The following is a 12,807-nucleotide window of genomic DNA, read 5'->3' on the forward strand; positions in this document are numbered from 1 at the left end:
TGTTGACATGAAATAAACATCTTCTCACAGACATCTGTAATTCCTGAAAGCCGTGAGACAGACGCTCTACACGACACAGCGCCGCTCCTGGAATGAAATGTTAATCACCTAAATTATAGACGGCTTTTCATGCGAGCTCTGTTTGGTGGTCCGTGTTTGTTGGATGCTTTTGTCTGAAGAGCTCCACAAAACTTCCATCAAGAAATTTGTGTTTTTATGGAAGCGAATCATTTTAGTGTACTTTAAATAAACGCAGGCTAGAAGAAGAAAGAAGAACTGTGGGTAAAAAAACTGAAGCGGCATTATTGGGGGGTGTGAAATCATCACAGCAGGATTCGGTGACACAAAAAAGTACGGCGGGAGTTGCTGCTCGACCACCCACGCATTTATTTATTTTTCACATTCGCCCGAGCTTTGTGCCGAGGTCCCTCGCTTCTCTCTGCACCAGAGCCTCTAAGACGCGTATTGATCAAACGTGTCGATACGTCTGTGTTACAAAAATATTAGTGGTCATACCTTACTGATTCCCTCATCGATCAACTTTCTAGCACTTTCTTGGCTTAATGACACCACAAAACTGCTGCAACTAAATGAAGTTTTATTGCTCGAGAACAGAGTGCAGGGTGTAGTCCTGAACTGAAGCCGATAAAAACGTTAATATGCAAGTAACTTTAAGTTGTTAAGTATATTTCACGTTGCTGGGCTTTTTTCTTTTTGTGCTTTAGATGACGGAAACATAACAAGTCACGATTTTGGTGTCATTTTCTGTCTCTGTAAACATAACTGTAATTCCAATCTGCAAAAAGGAAATGCATGTCGTTGCTCTCGAGACCCTTCTTCCCCTCCTCGGCTGGCCCTGCTGGTGCGACATCCTCCTCTATGTTTTCCAGATGGCAGGGCGGAGGGCGAAGCTGGCCATCAGACTCCTGCTGATTTACTGCAGACGGAGATCTAGATGCTCCCGTCAGCCTCTCCGCTCTGTTTCCTGTAGCTTTTTATAAAAAACGTTTCAAAAGACGAGGCAGGAAGGCTCAGTGGTACGTGTGTTTAAAGGTGCCTGGGCACAAGCGCGTACTCTGTACGTACAGTGCATGTTCGTGCATAAAGATGAGCGTATATAGAGTTGTATAACGTGTGCATGTGGGTTATTCTGTCTAATCACAAACAGACGTCCTGGAAGATGCACACAAGTAAGAGATGATTAGCTTTCAGGAACCACATTTGTAATGGATTTTAAGATTACAATTACAGTAACCTCCCAGCATGCAAATTCAAATCACGCATTTTATGAGTGTAAAAGTGCCACAGTGTTGTCTAAAGAAACTAAAAGGCTACTGTAATTTCCTAAGATTTTCCCTAATACTGGAGGACAGGCTGAAAAAATTGTGGCACTATTCTTTAAAGAGGACCAGAAGCTAATTTCCAGATCCATTTTTTTATTCTTTACCAGAAAATCTTTCCATGATTCTCAATTTGAAATAATCCTTATCCTTCTTGAATTTCCCCTGCGTGCAGCCCCTTACTTTGTCCTTCTTTAAACTCCTCCTTCTTTCTTCTTCTTCTGCTGATTGACTGCCCCTCTGAAAGTTTGAACAGCATGTGGGCGGGGCTTCTGTGCCTGACATGCCCATATAAGGATACTCTGTCTGACAGGAAATTTTTTAAAAACTCGCAGGCTCGTATACTCATCAGATATATGTTGGATTTTATGCGCACCTGCAGACAAACATAACATTTGTGTTATGGAACGGCTGTGTGCAGGCAGGAAAAGGACCCAAAGTGCAGACTCCGGAGTCAGACATGATCTCAAAAAACAGCTTTAATGCTGAACTTAAAAGGGTAACAAAAGTGAGAATACAAAAGAAGCTTACACAGACAGAACAAGATGAGGGTGGATGTGACGGCGGATATGTAAAACTAGCTCATATTCACGTAATATGACGTTTGTGCTTTTATTTTGGTAACTTCCTGTGTGACCGGAAGTGAACGGTGTAACGGTAGCCAACTTGATGTACAAAAAAGACGCAAGAAAACGGTAAACTAATGCTAACGGAGAAAAGGGAGAGAAAAACATGGTTAAATTGTACAAAAACGAATGGTTCTAGCTACAGTCGACAGGGGAACAAGGTTTGTAATGTATATGATTTAAGTTGAGCAATCTGAAATGCATAATATGTATTATATAGTTAATAGCCTGTGTGCAGGCAGGGAAAGGACCCAAAGAGACAGACATGAACTCAAAAAACAGCTTTAATGCTGAACTTAAAAGGGTAACAAAACTGAGAATACAAAAGAAGCTTACACAGACAGAACACACAGCAAGATAAGGGTAGATCGCAACACGGACACAGAGAAACACAGGGCTTAAATACATGGAGGGAGCAATCAGGGAAGGGCAAACAGGAGGGAAACACAGCTGGGGCAACTCAGGCCTAACGAGACAAAGGAAGCAAAACCAGACACATTAACATAAGACATGGACCTTCAAAGTAAAACAGGAAACATAACACGGAGACGCAGACTTGACACGGGGATACAGCAGACAGGGGAGACAGCAACTATGGATCACAGACAGAAAACCAGAACACTAAAACTCTAACAAAACCCACATAGAAAACCTAAACTAAGAATAAACCTATAACCCATAATATAATGAAATAAACAAAATCAAAGAACCAAAACCACAAAACACTGGGCCGATGACCCAGGCACCCTAACAATTTGTGCATTTGCACATGTAGACATTAAGAGCTGCAACAGTTTTGCCTTTAGTTTCTTATGAAAGGCCACTTTTAGTCAACACATACCAGAACATGCTAAGGTGTTAGCAAAGATGGAGCAGCTTTAGTGTAACAGTTATGTCCATACACAAACTTTTCATATTATAATTCCAGCTATACTGCCACTCTGCAGCCTTTAATAAATCAGGCACGAGGAAACCGCAGCGCTTCAGACATGCAGGCGTGCGTTTGGTGTTTGGTGTCCCGCCACTTGGTTCCCGGTGTGACTGTAACCATTTTCATCTGTGCTGCTTCCATGCTGAAAATATGAAAGGATGGCCTCTGGATCTGATTTCCTCCTTTCATTTTGTTTCAGCTCCTTGTCAAACAGAGTAATGCCTGATCAGAGGCAGCACACGCTGTTTTCTTCTGTTATTCTTATCAAAGCCCCGAGGATGGGGCTTTACAGCAGTGAGTGCTGCAGAGTGTTCAGAATAGCTTGGTTGTATTAGTTATGCTGGTACCTTCCTCTATAAATGACAGAGCTTTCATACCAGTTTCATACGTTTACTTCTTTGACGCAATTTCATGCATCTCATATCAGAAAGATCCTTAGACTCTACACACTGGTGATAATTACAGGTAAAATTATGAACGACTTAACTATAAAGCTGCACAAGTTAGATCAGAAAGCATGCTTTCCAACTTTATGGTCATTTGATTTAGGGATACAAACATATATCCACCAAAAATCGATATCAGCTTATGTAGGGCTGCAGATCAGATGATGTTTACCGCTGTCAGTGGTCAATATTTATCAGCTGTAGCGCATTCATTTCATAATCGCATCCCTTGTTTATATGTAAAGGCCTAAATCTGTGCAATGCCTTTATTTTTCCAGGTATTTTTGGGGAATCAGAACCATGACACCCCGGAGCTGAGATCCATGGGTCCACTTATTACCCGCTTGATCAGGATCTATCCGGAGAGAGCCACCAACGAGGGCGTGGGCCTCCGTTTAGAGCTGCTGGGCTGCGAACTGGAGGGTGAGTCCCTTTTACCACAAACAGATCTATCAGTCCGTCGTTCTGCATTATGCCACAAAGATATAAAGAATGGCATTAAGTCTGTGATGTGGAGCAAGTTTGAACTGGATCAGATTACACTGGAAAACTTAACAGCATGTTGCAGTTTAATATCCTGATATTACACACTCCTGTGGTTTCTGCCTTTGGCAGGCTTGGTCTTGCTTGAAACTGCCACTGAGCTTTCATAAACCATAGCAAAGAGCATGCAGAAAAAAAGAAGGTGAATTCCTGCAAGGAAACTCGTTGCAGGAAGATGGAATTTACCGTTCGGGTTGTTGACAGAAGGAAACAAAAAACCCACAGTGAGGCACAATGGGACACGCACAGTAAATGTTTTGTATCTGGGCTGAGTCTTAGATCTCAGTCATCACACTCACAAACATTCAGACTACATCTCTAGGCCGCATGTTTTATCTCATGTTTAAAACATTGTACTAACAAGAAAGCTCCAACTTTACGCCTCTGTTGTTGTGCATTGTTCTCTCACATTTTCTGTTATTCAGTTTACTTTAAGGTGTTAAATGAAATAAAGCAGGCAAACATAAAAACAGCAGGTATATTTAAAGTTTGCTTGGTTTTTTTTCCTCAAATGAAGTTCACCGTTAAACACATCACAGGAATCCTTTTATTTTCTTCAGCCTCTTTAAGAGAGAGAGCAGGTGACGTGCTGCAGCAGTTTTAAATCTATAGATCTGCAGTTTTTGCTTCTTTTAAATCGCACATGATTACATTACAGCAATCCATGTGAATCAAAAGCTTTAAACACTTGATTCCAAGTAGGGCTGGGCGATATGACCCAAAATTCATATCTCGATATTTTTTACCTGGACGGCAATATAAGATATATATCTCGATATTTTTTAAGCCATTTTAAGCCATAAAGTAAGAACAAAAAGAGAGTTCTTAGTCAAAGCTGTGTCCCAGATGTCACACAGGCACTTTTATTAACATAGAGCATAGATGTACATAAAATTTACTCAGAAATAAATGATGAACATTTATTAAATAATAATGTTGCATAAATAAAAGAAAACAATGTTGTTTTTGTGCATAACAAAAAGCTCACAATTGTGCAGTCAAAATGTAAACTAAAAGACGCAGAGCATAGTAACAAAGACAGATTTCACAGCTGCTCTGTTCCCAACTTCTACTGCGTGACTGACAGCATTGAGTTTGAAATCCTCTTCGTAACCACGTCTCTTAACAGGTGCCATTTATGGTCCTTATACACAGTAGGGTAATATTACGTTGAAGCACAGTACGTAATCACTCCGCGAGGCTCCTCGGTCGCCGTAATGCTCCGACAATCCATCAACCGGTGCAGCACCGTAGCTTACCAAAGTCGTATTAAAACATTTTTTGACAGATTGCTGAGCGCCGTGTACCACATAAAATCGGTTCGCGGCCATCAAGCACAACCAGAATTCATACATAAGCCGCGCTGTCAACTTTTGAGAAAATGAAAGGATTTTAGGCTGTGCAGCGCCTCTGGGCTGCATGGCGTTAGCGTGGTTAGCTAGCTAACACGTTGACGGCGTCCAGCCCCACGCACGGGGCGATGCGCAGTAACTCGTTAACGGAGATTTGCCGTGTCCATCTTGTCGCTTCCTGCAGGTGAAGCGATGGGGGAGGAGGGGCGAGTAACGTTGCGTAAAGACAAAAGTGGACGAAAGAGAGGCAAACTTGCGGCTCCACAAGTATAGTTATAACGTAAGATAGACTATATCGATATAAAGGATATTGTCACATCTTATATCTCGTATAAAAATATATCGATATTTTTTAAAAACTCGATATATCGCCCAGCTCTAATTCCAAGCATGATTTTGTCACCATAGACGGAAAAGGTTGGAAAAATTAAGCCAGTGTGAAAGTGCCTCAAACCTGCATTTTGCCTGACGGCCACCAGAGGGCGATACCTGTGGTTGGAAAAAGACTTCAAGTCCGATAGAGGTGTATGAGAAAACAGCTTTCTGTCTGGCCCTCTGTAAACACCTTCCTGATTAGTTTTTGGGCTTAGTTACTCGTTTTGGGTCTTATTGAATGAAAAATAAAGTCTGTGTGGCAAATCTTGGCCATACTGTGTTTCAAAATCGAGGATTATCTGTGGTATGAAACCGCACGCTCATTGGCTAACAGATGCTAACAATGTAAAGATGTATATGGTTATTTTAAACTGCTTGTCGAATCTTTTTGTTTGCGAGGGGAAGCCAATCAGAAGAAAGCTTCCTCAGAAAGAAGGAAAGGGAGCTAAAGCAGCTCGTTTCAGACTGAAGGCACGCACAAAAGCCTATGATACGATAAATAAGGATAATTTATAACAGTGACTCAGGCAAACGCTAATGAAATCTTTGAAAACGTTCGACATGCAAACAGTATTTGGCCTCAGTCAGCCGTTAAACAGTAAACTGCTTACACTTCACGCTGGCTGGTGTAATGAGAGGCAGAAAGAGAGCGTGAGCACATGAAAAGGCTGACGCATGCCATGGCAGGGTACTATCTCTGCTGTTGCAGTGGTCAGAGCTTGACGGGTGTGTGGGAGAAAAAGGGAGAGGAAGAGAGGGAGGAAGGGTTTGACCTCTCACAGTAGGTGAGGAAGGAACAGATGAAGGGAGGAAGCAGGCTCTCTGATGGAGTATCTGGTTGCACTGTGGGGAGAATGATAAGAATCAGCAAAACCATGCAGGACTGTGCGTGAGAGCCCGAGAGAGGAGAAGACTGATTAAAGGACGGAGAAGACAAAGACATGAGAGAAGTACGCGGGGCGTCTTGGATCTGTCAACTCAATTAAATCAACCATGTTAAACTGAATTTTTGAAAACCTTAAAATCTCTCAACAGCTAATTGTTTTTTCTTTGTATTCACGTTCACTTCAAAGAAAAATGTCTCCCAGTCGACAGGGAAGCAGCTCGGAGACAGCGACAGTACCTGCACACCTAATTATGCAAACCATTAACTTTAATACTGCTCCTCAACTAAAATCCAGTAAAAGTAAGCAGCTCATATGCAAAACAAACGTCCTACTCTTCCCCAGATGAAAACAGTAAACACACTTTCTTGTGTGGAGTGATATGCTTGTGAATGCAACAGTTTGTGACTCATGTTACAGATGGACTGTGACTCATTGTTTTTGACAAATGATCTACCATGTAGGTCCGTTTGCATGTGGGCATATGTGGGTCATATTAAAGGAAAAGCATTAATCCTTGACCCTTACAGCAAGGGGCTGTAAGTTCCTTCTGTTCCACTCTGGGGGCATTTTACTGGCATTGTTGGGGTGCACTTGGTTTTTTGGCCAGAAAAATCACAGCAAATCAGTTTGGGTTTCTTTTTTAAGTTGTTCTGAGTGGGAGTGGAAGATGGCAGTGCCCACCTTAATAAGAAATAAACCGTCTCTGAGCAGTTTTGGGAGTGCAGCAGTGATGTAAATCATCTTCTATCTTTTGGAGTCACCAGATCTTAACTAGTCTAAACACCTGAATCCAGTGTGAAAGTGCCTCAAACCTGCATTTTGTCTGATGGCCATGAGAGGGCGATACCTGTGGTTGGAAAAAGACTTCCAGTCCTATTGAGGTGTATGAGAAAACAGCTTTCTGTCTGGACCTCTGTAAACACGTTCCTGGTGAGTTTTGGGGCTTAGTTACTCATTTTGGGTTCATATTGACTGAAAAATAAAGTCTGTGTGGCAAGTCACACAAGCATGTCGATTATCAGGTTGGAGAGGTAGGATGGGTCGATGGACGGATTTCTTTTTAAGGTCACTCCTTAAAAGCAGAGGTCACTCAGTGAGAAAGGCAACAGTTTTGCAGCCAAAGTAAATTAAATTCGCTCATCTGCCAGAATGTTTAAGGCTAAAAATAATATTTTGCCCTTTAAGTTACAAAGAGTATTTTTATTGTGTTCAGGGGGAGAAGATAGCAGAAGGAAATTTTATTTTAAGCATCAGTTAGCTAGGACTACACAAAGATTAATGAGTCCAACGGTTAGGGGTATACGACTGTGGAACTCACTTCATTATAATTTAAAGAATAGTATAAATTTACATTGTTTTCAAAAGTGTTACATGCTTAAAACGATAACTCAATGTGAAGAATGTGAATGAAATTGGAGTTCATTGAAAAAGGATCCATTATAATTTTTTGTTTTATTTATTTTAATTTTATTTTTCTCCTTGTTACTATGTGGAGTGGTAGGGATGGGTACCGGTATCCGGTGCCATGATGGCACCGGTTCTGACATAAACGGTAGTAACCAGACCGAAAAGCAGCGCACATTTCGGTGCTTTATTTCGGTGCTTTTTTTCCTGAGCTGTGATACACTTTCTTCTTCCTTACATTTGTATTGGCGGTTGGCAAACAACTGAAAGGTGCATTACCGCCACCAACTGGTATGGAATGATACACTTTAGATTCTAGCCAATCATTTTAAGTTTCCGAGAATAGTAGGCGGGTCCAGGTACGTACGTTCTTTTAGAGCAGAGCTACAAATTAAAAATGTCCAAGGCGAAGCGGTCAAAAGTCTGGCTGTACTTCAAACTCAGCAGCCTGCAACAAGTGCTTTAAGGTGATACTGTGATACTGTCAAAGAAGGTAACACCTCAAATCTGATGAAACACCTGGCGACGCATAGTGTTTTTTTTTAAAGCCGAGAAATGCGCCGTATTTGATAGCTTGCTGCGAGACCTCACACCGAGCACATCTACTGCTTGTGGGTTGCCTGTTATCGGACCCGGAATTAGCAACATCCCCCAAAAACCCGAAGAGGAGAGTCCTGGCAGAAATGATGAGGATGATGATGCAGCAGCAGCCGTTCTTCTCTGCGTGAGTAGCTTAATGTTGTTCGTGTGTAATTTACGTTGAGTAGGCTAACCACGTTATTACATTAATGCATGTAAGGTGAACAGCAAACACCATCATAGCTACATGCAGCTGTCTTCTTGTTTGATGGCAGATACTCCCTTCACCCTGGCCAAAAAGGCTAAAATGACCAAAGAAAAAGTGGAAAACAGTTAAACATGAGAGGTTTTTGGACAAAGTTTGTGTTTTTTTCCATTGTTTAAGCACTGCTTCCAGCCAAGAATGATACCATATATGCCCCATAGCTGCAGAAAAGGCTAACATTGTTATCTTTTTACAAAAAAACAGCTGAACATGAGAGGTTTTTGGACCACTTTTGTGTTTTCCATTCTTTAAGCACCGGTTTGAGCACCATTTAAGCACCGGCACCGTTTCAAAAGTACCGGTTTGGCACCGGTATCAGATAAAACCTAAACGATACCCATCCCTATGGAGTGGTATATTCTGATTGTAAATTTGTTGTTTGGTTTGGGTTAGGACCGGAGATAAATGTTAATGTTAGTTTGTTCCTTGATTTTTGGTGCCCACTTGTAATATAAATTGGATTGTAGATAGGGGGCAGGGTTTAATAAGAATATTTTCTTCTTCCTGCTCCTTTTCACACATGGTTGTAGTGCTTTTTGATAGAAAGTGTGGTTGGTTTGTTTAAATTGTTGTACCAAGTGTGAAATAAATAAATGAAATGAAATGAAGAATAACTGCTGCTGAAGCTCACATTTATGAACAGTGTTGGGAAGGTTACTTTTAAAATGTATTCCATTACAGAATACAGAATACATGTCCCAAAATGAGAGTAATGTATTCTGAATACTTTGGATTACTTAATATATTATCATGCTGTTTACAACTACATGAATGTACTATTGCTGTGATTTATTACTGTTACTGAAGGTCTGCGGCTCCGAACCGTAGTAAAGGGACCTCTGGCTAATACGGTGGGTTCTGTGTCGGCTCGTAGCCAAAAACTAGCTTTACTTTGTTGTCTGGGTCAACTTTGCTTGCGAGAGACAGAGAGAGGCGTTGAAAGGCTGCTCCAACGGAACTTATTGTTTCAGAGGAAAACACGAACACGGTGTACAGTCGAGTCTTAATAGCTTACTTACAACTGGGCTCGTCAGGCTCTCTTCTTGGCTGCAGTGGTTATTATTATATTTACATGCTTCCAGCTCCCGTTTTTGCTCGATGACAGCTCGTACTTTTCCTTTTTCTCCCTCCCTCGCTCACAGACACATAACGTGTATGGCAGTCCATTCTCCCTGCAGCACGGACTACACTGCCTATGATGCTACATTCTTTAGAGCTATACCTGTAGCATTCTGCCTATTAGCTTAGCACAACAACAACAAAAGGCCTCTCTCACCCAGGAAACACGCAGAGAGAGAGCGTCACCCTGTAACCATGGCAACCGTAACGCTGCCGCCTGGAACAACAGAACGTAGCTGTCAAACAAAACCCAAACAGTCCTGACCCGCCACAATATGAAACAGGGAAGTACCGCCGTGTAATCCATTTATTTCAACAAAGTAACTGTATTCTAAATACCACCTTTTTAAACGGTAACTGTAACGGAATACAGTTACTCATATTTTGAATTTTAAATACATAACGGCGGTACATGTATTCCGTTACTCCCCAACACTGTTTATGAACCAACCAATCGGAATACAGCGTGAAATGATGCGGATGAACTCGATGCTCTTGTAGGAAAAATAAGGCAAACAAACTCGAACAGAGTAGATGCAAAACAGAATTTGTCTTGTTTCCGAGATGCTTCCTCCAGCTGTTATCGTGACTGCAACAACGAGAGCGTAGCAGGGAAACAAACATAGACTGCAGTTTTGGAGTTATTATCACGAAACAGTCTGATGTCCTCCTCAAGTTTGAGTTCCACAAAATTGATTTCCACTTTTTCCTTTAATTTGTCACTCCTCCACTTATGTAGACTTTGCTGGGAGATAATCGCACACTCACACTTTTACATGTGTTTTTAAACAACACCGTGTACAGTATGTGGTGGATGATGGTGTGGCATTATTAAGTTAAACTGATACTTTAGTGTATTTTTAGTTAAAAGGGAAAGTCACTGCAATACACACTGCAGCAGGAGACATGACACAGACACTTTAATCCTTGCAGCACATGCACACATACTTAATAAAATACATGCAAACCATGTGGATACATATAAAAACGTGATACATAGACATTCAGTCATATCCAATTAGCCAAATCACAGCTTTCTTGTAGGAACAGAGATGCTCGCTGAGGCAGTTTGGTGCTTCATAAATGTGCATAATGACCTCAAGTGGTCCTTAAAGGGCTAAACAAGCAAAATTTGTGCTATTAAATAAATAAAATGTGCTAAAGCTATTGTCGAAAGCTTTAGAAATGCACGGTGTCGGATTTACCAAGCATCAACCAGCAGTTCATTTATAACTGAAAACAGGTTTTTGTTAATTAGACCAAGAGCCGCGCTTCATTAATGAGTCTCCCTCTCTCTTCACGAGAACATCAAGATGCCAACTCGAGCCCAGACAAACACAAGCGAAGAGAAACTAACAAGCTCAACGATATTCCTGCGGATCACTTTCAGCAGCTTAATCAGATGTTTTGCCTCGAGCTCCGAGTTAAATCAGCTCGACGCTTACATCCACGCTGCTGTAAGAGCAAACCTCCATCCCACTCGAAGTGTCGCAGACACGTTTCCTCACAAAGTTTAATTATATGCAGACCATCTGTGGTTTTCACATAGTCTGCATACGCTTAATGCAAGTTCAATTTGTTTAATTTACATAAAAACACATCACCACACATTGACTGCAGAGTAGAATTTAACAAGATACAAGAGTTTCTGTCATTATTACTCTGGTACTTGATGGGGGGGAAAAGTGCCAGCTCTCAACCTTCCGAGAAATCAAGACACTTGAGTTTTGCAGTTAATGAGAGCGCTGTATCCAACCTTATATCACTTTTCATTAAAGGGGAACCTATTATGCTTATTTCTAACTCCATATTTTCATCTGGAGAGTCTACTAGAGTCAAAATCATCTTTATTTAAACTTATGCTGGGTGTTGGTGCAGCCCTTCAGTTCATCCTCTGTTAGCTTTCTTCGCTCTCCCTTTAAGACAACTTTCTTCTGACTGGCCCATGGTAAACTAAAGATCATGTTAATGACCATATTAAGAGCATCCTGTTATGTTATCGGGTCTTTGCCCCTGCATTTTGGACTTATGATTCATTCTTTTGGATTTGAGTATTTGCTAGAGCCTCGTAGTTTTGCTATTTATATTAATAATTCTTGTTTCTCGTTTATGTTTGTTCCCTTTTTTGCGTCCAGTCGGTCTTCAGTGTCTATGTGTTTGTTTGCCTTCGGTCTCCCCAGTCCTGTCTCGTTCCTTCATCTTTTGTCCACATGTCTTAGTCTGACTCTCAGTGTGTGTGTTACTTCCTGTTTTATTTTGAAACTGCCCTGGTCAGGGGGATTCCATTCAGCTGTTCCCAGGTGTGTTCACTCTGCCCAATTCCTATGGCGTTATTTTTGTGCCACTATTCTGAGCGCACGTAAAAAAAAAAATTGCAGGTGCAAGTGTTGCATTTTGAGGAGAAATTTATTTTGAGCGAAGAAAAGCTAAATTTAAGTGAACAAAATTCATAGCTGCGTGCTAAAAATGTATTTCAGTGTTTGCACTTGTGCTTGCTCTCAACGTGTTGCTCGCGCTCTCAACATTTCTGCCCGTGCGCACTCAACTCTTTCTGTACACCGTTATATTTGTGCCACAAAACCAGCCAATCACAGACTTGGATGCAAAAATATCTGATTGACTGTTCTGGTCTCCAATCAGCTCGAAATGACGAAATGCAATATCCCAGAATCCATTTTGTCCAAAACTCAAACGAGGCAGTGGTGGAGGAACACAGAGTGGCGGAGTTTGAAATATTACTCTTTCTGGGTCACAAAATAAACTTTTAAGATATTGTCATGCGAGAATGGTGCTGTGTAAACTTCTAATATCAGCTCGATTCATCAAGACATCACATATTTGCATAAGTGCTCTAACGTTTTTGGAGACTCTTTCAGGTCTTTCAGGTTTTTGTTTCCTGATTACCAGCAATAATTTTGTGATTTGGAGTTTTACATCTGT

At 41.2% G+C, this 12,807-nt stretch overlaps 1 protein-coding gene across 5 annotated transcripts in view; it reads left to right on the top strand.

Annotated features, from left to right (window-relative positions):
• Nucleotides 1-12,807, top strand: part of LOC146497265 (neuropilin-1a-like) — a 204,797-nt gene that overhangs the window by 176,463 nt on the left and 15,527 nt on the right. For all 5 annotated transcript variants that reach the window (XR_014870593.1, XM_085140467.1, XM_085140468.1 and 2 more), the window contains one exon: nucleotides 3,622-3,766. Coding sequence is in view for 4 of the 5 variants with exons in the window: in XM_085140467.1 (XP_084996593.1) it covers nucleotides 3,622-3,766 (145 nt within the window). In the remaining variant the exon portion in view is untranslated. The remainder of the gene's footprint in view (nucleotides 1-3,621; nucleotides 3,767-12,807) is intronic.

Source organism: Neolamprologus multifasciatus, chromosome 18 (genome assembly GCF_963576455.1).
Source record: "Neolamprologus multifasciatus chromosome 18, fNeoMul1.2, whole genome shotgun sequence".
NCBI lineage: Eukaryota > Metazoa > Chordata > Actinopteri > Cichliformes > Cichlidae > Neolamprologus > Neolamprologus multifasciatus.